This window comes from Symphalangus syndactylus, chromosome 13 (genome assembly GCF_028878055.3).
Source record: "Symphalangus syndactylus isolate Jambi chromosome 13, NHGRI_mSymSyn1-v2.1_pri, whole genome shotgun sequence".
NCBI lineage: Eukaryota > Metazoa > Chordata > Mammalia > Primates > Hylobatidae > Symphalangus > Symphalangus syndactylus.
Genome location: NC_072435.2, coordinates 38,871,618 through 38,887,187, shown reverse-complemented (window position 1 = coordinate 38,887,187; position 15,570 = coordinate 38,871,618). Strand labels below are relative to the sequence as shown.

The following is a 15,570-nucleotide window of genomic DNA, read 5'->3' as shown; positions in this document are numbered from 1 at the left end:
AGTCCCAGCTACTCGGGAGGCTGAGGCAGGAGAATGGCGTAAACCCGGGGGGCGGAGCTTGCAGTGAGCCGAGATCGCGCCACTGCACTCCAGCCTGGGCTACAGCGAGATTCCGTCTCAAAAAAAAAAAAGAAAAGACCTAAAGGCGCCGGGCGCGGTGGCTCACGCTTGTAATCCCAGCACTTTGGGAGGCCGAGGCAGGCGGATCACGAGGTCAGGACATCGAGACCACGGTGAAACCCCGTCTCTACTAAAAATACAAAAAAATTAGGCCGGGCGCGGTGGCGGGCGCCTGTAGTCCCAGCTACTCCGGAGGCTGAGGCAGGAGAATGGCATGAACCCGGGAGGCGGAGCTTGCAGTGAGCCGAGATCGCGCCACTGCACTCCAGCCTGGGTGACAGAGCGAGACTCCGTCTCAAAAAAAAAAAAAGAAAAAGAAAAAAAGAAAAGGCCCAAAGGCTCCTCGAGGCTTCCGTATTACGGAACACACGCGCAAAGATGGCGGCAACCTGGTTTACAGGCCCTTAAATGGTCACGTGATAAACCAACTTCCGGTCTTTCTCCCAAAGCGTTTTCCCTACTTCCTGTGCTCTTGCGGAGACGCGTGCGTCTGGGTTTAACGCGTTTCTGGGCCGTCGTAAGCCCGGCCTAGGGGCAGCTCTGACTCGAGAGCTGGCTACAGGCTCATGGAAGGTTCCCTGGAACGGGAGGCGCCAGCGGCGGCGTTGGCCGCCGTGCTAAAGCACAGTTCGACTTTGCCGCCCGAAAGCACCCAGGTCCGGGGCTACGACTTCAACCGCGGTGTGAATTACCGCGCACTGCTGGAAGCCTTCGGCACCACTGGCTTCCAGGCAACCAACTTCGGGCGCGCTGTACAGCAAGTCAATGCCATGGTGAGGACGGGGGTGGGACTTCTAGGGACGCGGAGGGGCGTGGCTTGTAGAACCAGTGAGGTACTAGACGGGGGCAGCGTTTCCAGTGGAGGCGATGTGCCTTTTATTTGAGCGGCCCAATAGTTGGAGGAAGGGCCGGGCGCGGTGGCTCAAGCCTGTAATCCCAGCACTTTGGGAGGCCGAGGCGGGTGGATCACGAGGTCAGGAGATCGAGACCATCCTGGCTAACACAGTGAAACCCCGTCTCTACTAAAAAATACAAAAAAAATTAGCCGGGCGTGTTGGCGGGCGCCTGTGGTCCCAGCTACTCGGGAGGCTGAGGCAGGAGAATGGCGTGAACCCAGGAGGTGGAGGTTGTGGTGAGCCGAGATCACGCCACTGCACTCCAGCCTGGGGGACAGAGAAAGACTCCGTCTCAAAAAAAAAAAAAAAAAATAGTTGGAGGAAGGCGGGACCTATTCTGGGCGGGAGTTTCTGTCCCGGGAAGGGGATTTTGCACTCTAGTAGTTACATGCTAGTACAGTAACCTGAGGAGGCAAGGACTGATTCTCGGTGTGGGGGCGGGTTCTAGGTAAATTTAAAGCTTTCTGGAATGGGCGGAGCCTGGGGCAAGACGAGGGAGGATATGGGAGGAGGAGCCTAAATCTAGGCGGTTGTTGAATTTAGATTTGCTTTTCCCAGCGGGGAAGGGACGGAATCTGAAAGGAGATGCTCTCTGATTCCTAAAAGGGTGGGGGCTGGCTGGGCGCGGTGGCGCATGCCTATAATCCCAGCATTTTGGGAAGCCGAGGCGGGTGGATCACGAGATCAGGAGTTCGAGACAAGCCTGGCCAACATGGTGAAACCCTGTCTCTACTAAAATGCAAAAAATCAGCCTGGCATGGTGGTGCGCGCCTGTAGTCCCAGTTACTCGGGAGGCTGAGGCAGGAGAATCGCTTGAACCCGGGAGGTGGAGGTTGCAGTGAGCCGAGATCGCGCCATTGCACTCTAGCCTGGGTAACAAGAGTGAAACTCCGTCCAAAAAAAAAAAAGGGTGGGGGCAAATCCTGAACGCGTGTCCTAAGATCTGGTCTGGGAAGGGGCAGAGTTTACACAGGAGATGTTCCTTGGTCCCCTGTAGAACTGGTCCTGTATCCCTGAGTGTGCAGGGCCTGGGGTGAAATCTGTTTCTGGAGCCCACCTGGAGTCCTGAGTCTGAGACTGAAGGCCAGTGCTTAACTCGACTTGGCCCTTACTCCCAGATCGAGAAGAAGCTGGAACCGCTGTCACAGGATGAAGACCAGCACGCGGACCTGACCCAGAGCCGCCGCCCACTTACCGGCTGCACCATTTTCCTGGGATATACATCCAACCTCATCAGTTCAGGCATCCGTGAGACCATTCGCTACCTTGTGCAGCACAACATGGTGGGGACCTGGTGGGGCCGTGGCCTTGGCCTCTGGGTCAATGGGCGATGCAGTTATTGATCGTTTGAGATGGGGAGATAGGGGTCTGTTATAAGCAGAGGAATAGAATCAAGTTTTGTTTTGTAGCAGAGCTCCCTCATAAGAGTCACTGGACAAGGATGAGGTTAGAAGTCCTGCCCAGAATGAGGGCTGGGGCTTCCTTCTTGGGCCAACATCACTGCCTTGTGGCTGCAGGTGGACGTATTGGTGACCACAGCTGGCGGCGTGGAGGAAGACCTCATCAAGTGCCTGGCGCCCACATACTTGGGCGAGTTTAGCCTCAGGGGGAAGGAGCTCCGGGAGAACGGGATCAATAGGTGAGAACTCTGAGTGGTGTTGGGCAGGGGAGCTGGAGCAAGGGTCCTGGGGCCTGATGCCTACATGCCTCCTGTCCTCAGGATCGGAAACCTGCTGGTGCCCAATGACAATTACTGCAAGTTTGAGGACTGGCTGATGCCCATTCTGGACCAGATGGTGCTGGAGCAGAACACAGAGGTGGGGCTCGGGCAACCTGGAGGGGCCAGTCCAGTGGGAGTCAGGGGAGGCATGGCCTGAAGCTCGCATCCTCTCCTAGGGTGTAAAGTGGACGCCTTCTAAGATGATCGCCCGGCTAGGCAAGGAGATCAACAACCCGGAGTCCGTGTATTACTGGGCCCAGAAGGTGAGGACCTAAGCGGGAGCAAAGTAGCTAGACTTTGGCATGTGTTAACTTATTTCATCTTTCCAGCCTCCTGGGGATTCACTACTGTTATTCTTAGCATCCTCACTCTTAGATGAGGAGACTCAAACACAGATAGGCATGGTAATTTTTTTTTTTTTTGAGACAGGATCTTGCTCTGTCACCTAGGCTGGAGTGCAGTGGTGCGATCACAGCTCACTGCAGCCTCAACCTCCTGGGGCCAGGCAGTCCTCCTACCTCAGCCTCTCGAGTAGCTGGGACCACGGGCACATGCCACCATGCCCAGCTAATTTGAAAAATGTTTTGTAGAGATAGGTGTCTCCCTATGTTTCCCAGGCTGGTCTTGAACTCCTGGCATCAGGCAGTCCTCCCACCTTGGCCTCCCAAACTGCTGGGATTACAGGCGTGAGCCACTGCACCCGGCCAGGCTAGGTAATTTTGTCTGAAGTCACACAGATAACTGGTAGGGCCTCAGCATCCTTATGCTCCTCCCAGACTATCTCTAGAACAGTAGGGGCAGCACTTAGCAACTCCACTGGGGCCTGGCTCAGGGTCCCACACTCCCAGATGCTATAAAATAAGAGCTACCCACTCCCTTTAATTAGAGAATCAGAACCTGAAAAAAAAAAAAAAAAAAAAAGCTACGTACTGTTATTTACTTATTTATTTTTTTGAGACAGAATCTTGCTCTGTTGCCCAGACTGGAGTGCAATGGTATCATTTCAGCTCACTGCACCCTCCGCCTCCCAGGTTCAAGTGATTCTCCCGCCTCAGCCTCCTGAGTAGCTGGGACTACAGGCACCCACCATCATGCCTGGCTAATTTTTGTACAGATGGGGTTTCACCATGTTGGCCAGGCTGGTCTCGAACTCCTGACCTCAAGTGATCCACCCACCTTGGCCTCCTAAAGTGCTGGGATTACAGGTGTGAGCCACCACACCCAGCCTACTTACTCTTTCTTTTTTACGAGACAGGGTCTCATTCTGTTGCCCAGGCTGGAGTGCAATGGCACAATAATGGCTCACTGCCGTCTTGAGCTTCTGGGCTTAATCGATTCTTCTGCCTCAGCCTGCTGAGTAGCTGGAACTACAGGTGCGTGCCATCATGCCTGGCTAATTGTTTTCGTAGAGATGGGAACTCACCATGTTGCACAATCTGGCTTTTTTTTTTGAGACGGAGTTTCACTCTTGTTGCTCAGGCTGGAGTCCAATGGTGTGATCTTGGCTCACAGCAACCTCTACCTCCTGGGTTCAAGCGATTCTCTTGCCTCAGCTTCAAGTTCCCAAGTAGCTGGGATTATGGCATGTGCCACCATGCCTGGCTAATTTTGTATTTTTAGTAGAGACATGGTTTCTCCATGTTGGTCAGGCTGGTCTGGAGCTCCTGACCTCAGATGACCCACCCACCTCGGCCTCCCAAAGTGCTAGGATCACAAGCGTGAGCCACCGCGCCCGGCCACAAGCTGGCTCTTTAAAAAAGAGATAGAGTCGGTCCGGGCGCGGTGGCTCACGCTTGTAATCCCAGCACTTTGGGAGGCCGAGGCGGGCGGATCATGAGGTCAGGAGATCGAGACCACGGTGAAACCCCGTCTCGGCCGGGCGCGGTGGCTCACGCTTGTAATCCCAGCACTTTGGGAGGCCGAGGCGGGCGGATCACGAGGTCAAGAGATCCAGACCACGGTGAAACCCCGTCTCTACTAAAAATACAAAAAAATTAGCCAGGCGTAGTGGCGGGCGCCCGTAGTCCCAGCTACTCGGAGAGGCTGAGGCAGGAGAATGGCGTGAACCCGGGAGGCGGAGCTTGCAGTGAGCCGAGATTGCGCCACTGCACTCCAGCCTGGGCGACAGAGCGAGACTCCGTCTCAAAAAAAAAAAAAAAGAGGGCTGGGCACGGTGGCTGATGCTCGTAATCCCAGTACTTCGGGGGCCAAGGCAGGTGCATCACCTGAAGTCAGGAGTTTGAGACCAGCCTGGCCAACATGGTGAAACCCCGTCTCTACTAAAAAACAAGGCTGGGCGCGGTGGCTCACGCTTGTAATCCCAGCACTTTGGGAGGCCGAGGCGGGCGGATCACGAGGTCAGGAGATCGAGACCACGATGAAACCCTGTCTCTACTAAAAATACAAAAAATTAGCCGGGCGTGGTGGCGGGCGCCTGTAGTCCCAGCTACTCGGAGAGGCTGAGGCAGGAGAATGGCATGAACCCGGGAGGCGGAGCTTGCAGTGAGCCGAGATTGCGCCACTGCACTCCAGCCTGGGCGACAGAGCGAGACTCCGTCTCAAAAAAAAAAAAAAAAAAAAAAAAAACAAAATGCAAAATTAGCTGGGTGTGGTGGCACACGCCTGTAATCCTAGCTACTTGGGAGGCTGAAGCAGGAGAATCACTGGAACCCAGGAGGCAGAGGTTGCAGTGAGCTGAGATTGTGCCATTGCACTCCAGCCTGGGCAATGAGTGAAACTCCGTCTCAGGAAAAAAAGAGAGAGAGAGAGAGAAACAGCTCAGCAAGCTAAGAATAGGCTGGTTCTTTATGTGCCGGGCACTATCCTAAGTGTTTTCTGTGGGTTTTCTCGTATAGGCCTCATCTGTGAGGTGTTTCTGTTATGCTTACAATTGAGGAAACAGTCCTAGAGAAATTAGGCACCCCGTCCACAGTCAGGTAGTGATGTAGCCAGCACGGGGACGAGGCTCTGAGCTCCAGCCACTGTCCTGTCATGTTCTCTGCAGAACCACATCCCTGTGTTTAGTCCCGCACTTACAGACGGCTCGCTGGGTGACATGATCTTCTTCCATTCCTACAAGAACCCGGGCCTGGTCCTGGACATCGTTGAGGGTGAGGTGCTAGGGCCACAGAGGAGAGGGGAAGGAGGGCCGGCTGAGTCCAAGGCCTGACTTTGGCCCTCTTCCCCCAGACCTCAGGCTCATCAACACACAGGCCATCTTTGCCAAGTGCACTGGGATGATCATTCTGGGCGGGGGCGTGGTCAAGCACCACATCGCCAATGCCAACCTCATGGTGAGTGGGGGTGGCGCTTTGGCCCACTGTGCAGATGTGCTGTGTACTAGGCCTATGCCATGTGCTGGGGAGACAGCATGAACTAGACAGGCCAGGATCCCTGCTTCCCTGGGACTGATGTTCTAGTAGGGGAGATAGCAAACAAGTGACATCCATGTCGGGGCAGTCATTGCTACGGAGAATACTGGATGATGGGATGAGAAGAGAAAGGGGTGCTGTCCAACGAGGGGTTTAGAAGGAGGCTTCTGGAAGTGTGAGTTGGGAGCAGGGGTTTGGGGAGGCATCTCCCAGGAGCCATGTGGTTGTCTCCCATGTCAGGAGTTTCTGCTGCTGTGCTAGGATTGAGCTTCTGGATTGCAAAGTTCCCAGGACAGGGAACAGCCATTGCAAAGACTCTGGGGTGCCTGAAGTAATCCAGGAACAGCTGGGTACCTGGTGAGGGGAAAGTGGAGTGGTGAGGGCCAGGAGGTGATGCAGGGAGGTGCCACAGGGAGCCTGCTGGGCCCTGTGGACTGAGGCGGGGCTTTGGCTTTTGCATTGAGGGAGGTGGGAGAGGACTTGACTCGGGTTTCCATGCTCCCCCTGGTGGCCATGTGGTGAACAGATGGTGGCAGGTGAGTGAGAACTCCAGTCCAGGACAGTGGTGACCATGCAGGGATCAGGGTGGGCCCTGTGGAGGCGGGCGGTGGTTGGATTTGGAGGGCTTCTGAAGATAGAGTTGCTGGCAGCTCCTGCCTTGCAGATGGGGCAGCATTGTTGACACTTGGCTGTTGGGTCTGGGGAAACACGGCCATCGTTGCCCAGCAGCTCTAGTGACCCCAGACATTGACATGGGCCCTGTCTGGGAGCGAGGGTCTGCGAAGGGCTTTCTTCATCTGGGACACACCTCTCAGCTTGTTTGGCTATAGTGTCCTCCCTCTGTGTCTGTCTGTCTCCTGTGACTGGTTGACTGGGCCCTTGGTGCCCCTCTCCTCCCCACAGCGGAACGGGGCCGACTACGCTATCTACATCAACACGGCCCAGGAGTTTGATGGCTCTGACTCAGGTGCCCGACCAGACGAGGCTGTCTCCTGGGGCAAGATCCGGGTGGATGCACAGCCCGTCAAGGTAAGGGCTGGCTGGGTGGGGCACAGGGTCTCTGGGACGATGGGCGTGGGTCCCATGTCTTAACCAGGTTCCCCCCACCCAGGTCTATGCTGACGCCTCCCTGGTCTTCCCCCTGCTTGTGGCTGAAACCTTTGCCCAGAAGATGGATGCCTTCATGCATGAGAAGAACGAGGACTGAGCGGCTGCGGTCCCAGGAAGGTCTTACCCCGTCCTCTATTTATTAATTTGCAGACCCAGCCCCTCCCCTACTTTTTGGTCTGCCATGTGTCTAGAATAAGATGGTCTCTGAAGTCCTTCCGCGTCTGTGTCTCGGTCCTTGGTCCTGTTGGTGGGTCCCCTGTCTTCAGCCTGCTCCATCCTCTGCCTCATAGGTCTCCTCCCGCCAGCACTGGACGCTGCCTCCCGTGGCGGTCAGCAGGCAGGGCTCTGTGGGGTGGTAGGCCAGCGACTGCACCACACCGCGACCCACAGGCAAGGCCAGAGCCAGGGCACCCTGTGGAGCGAGGGGTAGGGAGTGGTTTTCTGTGGCTGGGCTGTCCCCTGGTTCCTGAGGTCCCTGGGCACCCCCCATCTCAGTCCTGCCTGAAGCCCTCAGTCACCTCTCCCCTGACCTTCAGCCACCTGCCTCTAATTGCCTCCTGGACACTGCAAAATTAATCTACCCCAGACTGAGCCCCTCAGTAGCTCTGTCCTACCAGGTGTTCAGGCTGCAAGTCTTGGGAGCCTCTTATTGATTTTTTAAAATAACAGAGATGGGGTCTTACCATGTTGCCCAGGCTGGTCTCGAACTCCTGGCCTCAAGTGATCCTCCTGCCTTGGCCTCCCACAGTGCTAGGATTACAGGTGTGAGCCACCATGCCTGGCTTTGGGAGTCTTTTCTTTTTCTTCTTTTTTTTTTTTTGAGATGGAGTCTCGCTCTGTTGACAGGTTGGAGTGCAGTGGTGCGATCTCAGCTCACTGCAACCTCTGACTCCCTAGTTCAAGGGATTCTCCTGCCTCAGCCTCCCGAGTAGCTGGGATTACAGGCACGCACCACCATGCCCAGCTGATTTTTGTATTTTTAGTACAGATGGGGTTTCACCATGTTGGCCAGGATGATCTCTATCTCCTGACCTCATGATCCACCCCCCCTCTGCCTCCCAAAGTGCTGGGATTACAGGTGTGAGCCACCGCGCCTGGCCAGGAGTCTTTTTCTTGTACCACACTTTCCTCTATCAGTCATTCCTTTTGGCTCTGCTTCTAGACTGTGTCCAGAGACTGCTGATTTTCTGCCACCACCAGGCTTGGAGCATGCCTTGCTCGCAGCTTGCCCGTTCCCTGCCACCAGCTGGGCTCCATCCTGTCTGCTTGGCAGCCCCAATGATCCCCACTTTCCCTGGTCACAACACAATGTAAACAGTTCCTCAAGCAAGTCATGGTTCCTCTTTCCACCTTGAAAATGTCCCTTGATGTGCCTGCCCTCCCAAGGCAACTTCTGTTTTACTGGGCCCGTAAGAAATAGGTGGAACATTCTTGCTATCTTAGCTCCTGAAGCAAGAGTATGTCCACCAAGCCTCCAGGGCTCCCCCTGTTCCCTCCATCCTCTTATGGGCCTTAGTTCCCCTGACCAAGCCCAGCGCTGATGTCTCCTTTGCCAAGATTCCCCCAGCTCTGACCCCACTACACCAGGATGGTCTATTTCTGGCCTGACTCCCCACCAGGCTGGGACATGTAAAGGACAGGGCTCAGGGCTTGAAACCATGCACAGGCATGCTAAGATGTAGCTCCAGTTTCTTGAATGACTACAGCCCTGTCTCACCCAAGGTTAGACATGGCCGTCAGCTCCCCCTTGCCCAGGGGTCAATGCCAGTTGCTTGGCCTGGCACCTGCGGCCCAGCCTGACCCGGATCTTGCCCCAGCTGCCACCACCCTGAAGCCTTTGTTTCCTGACTGATGCATGCGCAGGCCACACCTCTACACCTTAACATATGCTGTTCCCTTTGCCTGGAATGCCCTTCCTGCCTCATCTTCTCTCTAGCCCAAGTTGGGCACGGTGGCTCAGGCCTGTAATCCCAGCACTTTGAGAGGCCGAGGTGGGTGGATCACTTGAGGTCAGGAGTTTGAGACCAGCTTGGCCAACGTGGTGAAACCCCATCTCTACTAAAAATATAAAAATTAGCCAGGTGTGGTGGTGGGGGCCTGTAAACCCAGCTACTCGGGAGGCTGAGACATGAGAATTACCTGAACCCTGGGGGGCAGAGGTTGCAGTGAGCTGAGATGGCGCCACCACATTCCAGCCTGGGCAACAGCGTGAGACTCCATCTCAAAAAAAGAAAAAAGGGCCGGGCGTGGTGGCTAACGCCTGTAATCCCAGCACTTTGGAAGGCCGAGGTGGGTGGATCATGAGGTCAGGAGTTCAAGACCAGCCTGACCAACATGGTGAAACCCCGTCTCTACTAAAAATACAAAAATTAGCTGGGCGTGGTGGCACGCACCTGTAATCCCAACTACTCAGGAGGCTGAGGCAGGAAGGAGAATCGCTTGAATTTGGGAGGCGGAGTTTACAGTGAGCCAAGATTGCGCCACGCATTCTACCCTGGGCAACAAAGCAAGACTCACCTCAAAAAAAAAAAAAAGATCCTAGCCTTCAGGCCCTGGAGTGACTGAGGTAAGGACAGGGCTGAGATGGGGCAGGCACCTAGGTATGAAGTAGGGCTGGGCTGGGGCACCTCACCTCCACCAGGTCCCAGAAGAACACCTTCCCGTCCTCAGAGCAGCTGACCACATGTGTGTCACGCTCGCTCAGGCAGCAGTCCAGCTTGTATTCCTGGTTCTTATGGCCCTTATACCTAAGGGCGGACAGGATCGGGGGCTTGGTCCTCTCCACGGGTGGGAGAGGAGGGAAGGGGATCCCCATGACCACAAGGACTCACTCGCCCAGCAGCTCCCCTGTGTCTTTGTCCAGGAGGCGTAACGTGGAGTCCAGGCTGGACACCAGGGTGCACTGCCCGTCCCGGCTGAAGCAGGTGCAGGTGATGGGGCCTTGGGGAGGGGGGGGTAGGTGAGTGAGAGTGGGATGCCCCTGGCTGGCCCCCCATCTTCCCTGCCTGTCCCACATCCCCGGCCACACTCACTGCCCACATAGTCTGAGAAGAGCTGCCCCATCCTCAGGTCATAGCGTCTCACGCGGCCGTCCACGGAGCTGCAGGAGAGGGTAGATCCAGCGGGAGCCTTGCCTAGGCTCCATGGCTCCAGGCAGCCCTGTGCCTTCCCAGCCCGCTGGGCCTGCCCTTCCAGTGCACAGGAGTGGAATTCTGAAGCTCTGGCCTTGACACTCAGGCCCAGGGCCAGTTACATCCTACTCCATCGTTTCCAAGACCCACACCCCCTTTCCAAACCCTTGGAGTCCTTCCGATTCCCCCTTTTCTTTCTTTCTTGTTTTTTTGAGACAGAGTTTTGCTCTTGTTGCCCAGGCTGGAGTGCAATGTCGTGATCTTGGCTCACCGCAAGCTCCGCCTCCCGGGTTCAAGCGATTCTCCTGCCTCAGCCTCCCGAGTAGATGGGATTACAGGCATGCGCCACCATGCCCGGCTAATTTTGTATTTTTAGTAGAGATGGGGTTTCTCCATGTTGGTCAGGCTGGTCTCGAACTCCCGACCTCAGGTGATCCGCCCGCCTCAGCCTCCCAAAGTGCTGGGATTACGGGTGTGAGCCATCTCACCTGGCCCAATTCTCCCTTTTCCTGCATTCTTCAGCTCCTCCTCCTCAGTCCCACCACTCAATCCCACCACTTTCCCCACTACCCAGCACCAGCATCTAGACTGTTCTGGTCTCCTTGCACCCCCACAGCCACCAGAGGGAGCACTTTTCAAAGTACAGTTGACCCATGAACAACACGGTTTGAACTGAACGCGTCCACTTATATGTGGATTTTCTTCTGCCTCTATCAGTCCTGAGACACCAAGATCAATCCCTCCTTTTCCTCCTCCTCCGCCTTCTCAATGTGAAGATCTTTATGATGATCTCTTCACTTTCACTTAATGAATAGAAAATATATTTTTTCGGCGGGCGCGGTGGCTCACGCCTGTAATTTGAGCACTTTGGGAGGCTGAGGCGGGTGGATCAAGAGGTCAAGCGATGGAGACCCTCCTGGCCAATATGGCGAAACCCCGTCTCTACTAAAAATACAAAAATTAGCCGGGCGTGGTGGCGTCTGCCTGTAGTCCCAGCTACTCGGGAGGCTGAGGCAGGAGAATCCCCTGAACCCAGGAGTTGGAGGTTGCAGTGAGCTGAGATCACGTCACTGCACTCCAGCCTGGCGACAGAGCGAGACTGCGTCTCAAAAAAAAAAAAAAAATCTTATGATTATTTTTATTTATTTTTTCTGAGACGGAGTCTCGCTCTAATGCCCAGGCTGGAGTGTAGTGGCGCGATCTCGGCTCACAGCAAGCTCTGCCTCCCGGGTTCACGCCATTCTCCTGCCTCAGCCTCCCGAGTAGCTGGGACTACAGGCGCCTGCCACGATGCCCAGCTAATTTTTTGTATTTTTAGTAGAGACGGGGTTTCACCATGTTAGCCAGAATGGTCTCGATCTCCTGACCTCATGATCCACCCGCCCCAGCCTCCCAAAGTGCTGGGATTACAGGCATGAGCCACCGCACCCGGCCTATTTTTATTTATTTTTAAAAATCATTTTATTTTATCTTTTTTTTTGAGATGGAGTCTCACTCTGTCGCCCAGGCTGGAGTGCAGTGGCACAATCTCGGCTCACTGCAACCTCCAATTCCCAGGTTCAGGCGATTCTCCTGCCTCCGCCTCCCGAGTAGGTGGGATTACAGGCTCCCGTCACCACACCCAGCTAATTTTTCTATTTTTAGTAGAGACGGGGTTTCACCATGTTGGCCAGGCTGGTCTCAAACTCCTGACCTCAAGTGATCTGCCCACCTCGGCCTCCCAAAGTGCTGGGATTACAGGTGTGAGCCACTGTGCCCGGCCAGATTATTATTATTTTTTAGACAGTCTCACTTTCACCCAGCATGGAGTACAGTGGTGCTTCGAACTCTTGGACTCTGATCCTTCCACCTCAGCCTCCCAAGTAGCTGGGACTACAGCTGTGTGCCGCTGTGCCCAGCTGAGAGTAGGTTCTAATCTGAGCATGGGGGCAGCTATGAATCCCAGTAGCACCTGGGGTGAGACCAGATCCTGGCTCCACTCACCCTGCCAGGACCTCGTGGTCTGACACCTTCACGCTGGACACGCCATCTCTGGCCTCGTCCAGCGTCTGCACTGGCTCAGGCCTCCGTGAGCGGCAATCCCAACAGCGGATACTGGAATCAATAGAGCCTGTGAGGCCAGCATGATGGTGAGGTCAGGTTTGGAGGGGGAGGGCAGCACCCTGGGCCCCCCTGCTTAGGCCCCAGACTCACCGGACAGGATAACTGTGGCCTCTTCATTAAACTGCACCGTGTTCACCTTCTGGGAAAGTTATTGCCACTCAGAGGAGGCTGGACTTTGGAGGATTGGGATAAAGGCAGGGTTCCCAGTGTCAGTTAAAGCAAGGGCAAAGGCTAGCAAAAGGGGAGGTGAAAGGTTTTGGGGGAACAGCAAGGATAGGGGTTGGTGACTGCCTAGCCTGGCATGCGGAGCGGGGGGATCGTCATCTGGGGAAGGGATCCTTACGGTGTAATGGGGGTGGCCTTGTCACCACCTATGCGCTAATACGGGTCCCCTCCGCTCGAATGAGGGTCTCCAGGCTTTCACTCACCCCTGCGTGGCCCCGGAATTTGCGCACGACCTGCCCTGATGCCACATCCCACAGAACCACCGCCTTGTCCCCGCCGCCGGAGCAGAGATTGCTGTTGTCAAAGGAGCTGGAGTACAGGAGGAGGAAGATCAGCATCGACCTCGGATCCCAGCCTCAGCGCTCCCATCCCAGCCTGGTCCCCGGCTCACCCGGCCGCATCTAGCACCTCGTAGCCGTGGCCGCTATACGTCCGCAGCAGCGTCCCCCGAAGCGGGTTCCACAGCTTCAGGGTCTTGTCACTGCCGCACGTCAGGCAGTAATTGCCATCCACTGGGGAACACCAGGCGGGGGTTACTGGGCCGCCGACCTCAGGAGGCGGGAGGAGGACCCGGAATGAAGACGAAGGCGCTCACCATTAAATCGTACGGCTCGTACCGCCCCTTGCCCGCAGTCCAGCGTCTTCAACCGTTTCTGCGGCAGCTCCGGAGGCCGCGGCTTTGGCTCAGGGAAAGCCATGCTCCCATGACTCCTTCCTCGCAGCCTTAAATCGGTCTGTACGGAAGATTCCGCGCCTTCGAAACCCACGTTTGGGTGTAACCTTATTATTGTTCTTCCTGACCTACTTCCTGTTTATCACTTTCGGGTTCATCATTTTGGCATTTGGGTGATCGGGTTGGAACTATTGAAGCCCGCTTTCGGGTTCTTTTCCCCATTTCCCCTTTGCAAGGAAGATTTCTGGCTTCTCCGAAATCTCCGTTCTCTGGGTAGGGGGAGTCCAAGCCTCTGTTACGAGGAACGGAAGTGCGAGGGCCTCGAGTGTTACTCCAAAATCCGCCCTCAGCTTGCACGCCGGAAGCTTCAATTCCTGCAGCGGAAGAGGCGTGACCTGGCCTTCGACTCGCTATGTCTACTAACAATATGTCGGACCCACGGAGGCCGAACAAAGTGCTGAGGTGAGGACCCCAGCGTCATGGCCACGGGTTCGGGTTGTGGGTGTGGATCGGGGTCCTGGGAAGCGCCTGTCTATCCCGGGGGCACGACCTGAGCGCCCCTGACCCTCGAGCCTGTCGCAGGTACAAGCCCCCGCCGAGTGAATGTAACCCGGCCTTGGACGACCCGACGCCGGACTACATGAACCTGCTGGGCATGATCTTCAGCATGTGCGGCCTTATGCTTAAGGTGGGCGGGGTTGAGCTTCTATGGGTGTAGCTGGACCTGAGAACGAGGCCCAGGGGCGGGTTTGGTATGAAGCCGGCGTCTTGTCTTTGCTGATGGGGCGGGACCTGAGATCGGCCGGGAGTGGGGCTGGGATGACGCTGGGCCAAGAAAGCCCCAGTCTTTGGTGAAGTCAAGGATTCGGGTCAGGGTGGGGTTGTGGCAGATTGGTCTGCGGGTGGGGCCAGGCTTTGAAGCAACTTGGAGAGGACTCGTGGAAAAAAGGCAGGGTCTTAAGCATGTGGGATGTCAGAGTCTCTCTTGGCCCTGAGAGACGCAGGCCAGACAGTAGAACTAGAAACCATGTATCTGGAGTATGCCATGAGCAGGTGGGACTGAGGAGTTCCAGGGGGGCAAGGTCCCAGCTGCATTGGATGGAATCAGTGGGCATGAACTGGTGTCTGGAAAGGTGGCTTCGAGGACTCATTGTTATGCCTTTCACTGACCTGCCCACCCACCTACCTTTCCCCAGCTGAAGTGGTGTGCTTGGGTCGCTGTCTACTGCTCCTTCATCAGCTTTGCCAACTCTCGGAGCTCGGAGGACACGAAGCAAATGATGAGTAGCTTCATGTGAGACTTGGCCTACAGAACAAGTGACTCTTGAGTAAGGGGTGGGGGGACCCCAGCCTGCCCATCCTAGACTGACAACTCTCTCCTGTCTCAGGCTGTCCATCTCTGCCGTGGTGATGTCCTATCTGCAGAATCCTCAGCCCATGACGCCCCCATGGTGATATCAGCCTAGAAGGGTCACATTTTGGACTCTGTCTATCCACTAGGCCTGGGCTTTGGCTGCTCAACCTGCTGCCCTCAGCTGCCATCCTGGACTTCCCCGAATGAGGCTGTCTCAGTGCCCCCAGCTGGATGGAGGGAACCTGGCCCTTTCCTAGAACACCCTAGGCCTACCCCTCCTGCCTCCCTTCCCCTGCCTGCTGCTGGGGGAGATGCTGTCCCTGTTTTTAGGGGTATTCATTTGCTTTCTCGTTGAAACTTGTTAATAATAAAGTTTTTCACTCTGGCTGTCAGCCTCTTCTGTTCATTGGGGTGTTCCTCCTAGCTGGCAGGAAGGGCTCTAGCCCCATAGGCCTGGCGTGGGGCCCCAGTCTGGAGGCTTCTGGCTGTTCACTTGCTTACTTCATAAACCTTGTGTCTTAAGTCAGGTGCTAGGGACAAGACAGTGACTTCTGCCCTCTGGCAACTCACCAGATGGCCTGCTGACCTAGATAATCTGGGCTTTGGTTTCCTTTTTTTTTTTTTTTTCTTTTTAAGAAAAAAAGAAAATGGCTTTGATCTGTCATGCAGGCTGAGTGCAGTGGCACAATCTATGCTCACTGCAGCCTCAAACTCCTGGGCTCAAGCAATCCTCCCACCTCAGCCTGCCACGTAACTGGGACCACAAATGTGTGCTACCATGCCCAGTTAATTTTTGTTTTTTTTTTTGAGACAGAGTTTCGCTCTGGTTGCCCATGCTGGAGTGCAATGGCATGATCTTGATCTCGG

The 15,570-nt window shown here is 55.5% G+C and overlaps 3 protein-coding genes across 11 annotated transcripts; 2 read left to right on the top strand and 1 right to left on the bottom strand.

The window, feature by feature from the left end:
- Positions 1 to 481: 481 nt before the first annotated feature.
- DHPS (deoxyhypusine synthase) lies at positions 482 to 7,429 on the top strand. 8 transcript variants are annotated; one of them, XM_055236801.2, is made up of 9 exons: positions 482 to 893; positions 2,135 to 2,299; positions 2,534 to 2,655; positions 2,737 to 2,833; positions 2,913 to 2,999; positions 5,741 to 5,846; positions 5,926 to 6,029; positions 7,011 to 7,136; positions 7,219 to 7,429. In XM_055236801.2, exons 1-9 carry the CDS (start codon positions 687 to 689, stop codon positions 7,312 to 7,314), a joined length of 1,110 nt encoding a protein of 369 aa, XP_055092776.1. In that variant the 5' UTR covers positions 482 to 686; the 3' UTR covers positions 7,315 to 7,429. The 8 variants fall into 8 exon arrangements, with proteins under 8 accessions (XP_055092776.1, XP_055092777.1, XP_063472193.1 ...); XM_055236802.2 differs by having other exon boundaries at positions 557 to 893; positions 7,075 to 7,136; XM_063616123.1 differs by having other exon boundaries at positions 557 to 893; positions 7,204 to 7,429.
- WDR83 (WD repeat domain 83) lies at positions 7,320 to 13,604 on the bottom strand. Of its 2 annotated transcripts, none has more exons than XM_055236807.2 (9): positions 13,272 to 13,604; positions 13,068 to 13,188; positions 12,880 to 12,985; positions 12,542 to 12,590; positions 12,332 to 12,458; positions 10,250 to 10,317; positions 10,049 to 10,157; positions 9,850 to 9,964; positions 7,320 to 7,629 (listed from the first exon to the last, which is right to left on the bottom strand). In XM_055236807.2, the coding sequence occupies exons 1-9, from the start codon at positions 13,372 to 13,374 to the stop codon at positions 7,480 to 7,482; spliced, it is 948 nt and encodes a 315-aa protein (XP_055092782.1). In that variant the 5' UTR covers positions 13,375 to 13,604; the 3' UTR covers positions 7,320 to 7,479. The 2 variants fall into 2 exon arrangements, with proteins under 2 accessions (XP_055092782.1, XP_055092783.1); XM_055236808.2 differs by having other exon boundaries at positions 7,320 to 7,562; positions 13,272 to 13,405.
- A 67-nt stretch (positions 13,605 to 13,671) lies between these two features.
- On the top strand, positions 13,672 to 15,088 carry WDR83OS (WD repeat domain 83 opposite strand). Its single transcript, XM_055236810.1, has 4 exons — positions 13,672 to 13,811; positions 13,932 to 14,037; positions 14,546 to 14,643; positions 14,738 to 15,088. The coding sequence occupies exons 1-4, from the start codon at positions 13,762 to 13,764 to the stop codon at positions 14,802 to 14,804; spliced, it is 321 nt and encodes a 106-aa protein (XP_055092785.1). The 5' UTR covers positions 13,672 to 13,761; the 3' UTR covers positions 14,805 to 15,088.
- The last annotated feature ends 482 nt before the right edge of the window (positions 15,089 to 15,570 follow it).

What these genes read in the sequence shown, in the direction of transcription:
- DHPS (XM_063616123.1), top strand. Translation starts at nt 687, where the DNA reads ATGGAAGGTTCCCTGGAACGGGAGGCGCCAGCGGCGGCGTTGGCCGCC. An exon ending in ACCTTGTGCAGCACAACATG is followed by an intron (nt 2,300 to 2,533) that starts GTGGGGACCTGG and finishes TTGTGGCTGCAG; the next exon opens with GTGGACGTATTGGTGACCAC. An exon ending in GGTCCTGGACATCGTTGAGG is followed by an intron (nt 5,847 to 5,925) that starts GTGAGGTGCTAG and finishes CTCTTCCCCCAG; the next exon opens with ACCTCAGGCTCATCAACACA.
- WDR83OS (XM_055236810.1), top strand. Translation starts at nt 13,762, where the DNA reads ATGTCTACTAACAATATGTCGGACCCACGGAGGCCGAACAAAGTGCTG. An exon ending in AGGCCGAACAAAGTGCTGAG is followed by an intron (nt 13,812 to 13,931) that starts GTGAGGACCCCA and finishes AGCCTGTCGCAG; the next exon opens with GTACAAGCCCCCGCCGAGTG. An exon ending in TGTGCGGCCTTATGCTTAAG is followed by an intron (nt 14,038 to 14,545) that starts GTGGGCGGGGTT and finishes ACCTTTCCCCAG; the next exon opens with CTGAAGTGGTGTGCTTGGGT.
- WDR83 (XM_055236807.2), bottom strand. Translation starts at nt 13,374, where the DNA reads ATGGCTTTCCCTGAGCCAAAGCCGCGGCCTCCGGAGCTGCCGCAGAAA. An exon ending in ACGAGCCGTACGATTTAATG is followed by an intron (nt 13,189 to 13,271) that starts GTGAGCGCCTTC and finishes GGTGTTCCCCAG; the next exon opens with TGGATGGCAATTACTGCCTG. An exon ending in GGCCACAGTTATCCTGTCCG is followed by an intron (nt 12,459 to 12,541) that starts GTGAGTCTGGGG and finishes CTGGCCTCACAG; the next exon opens with GCTCTATTGATTCCAGTATC.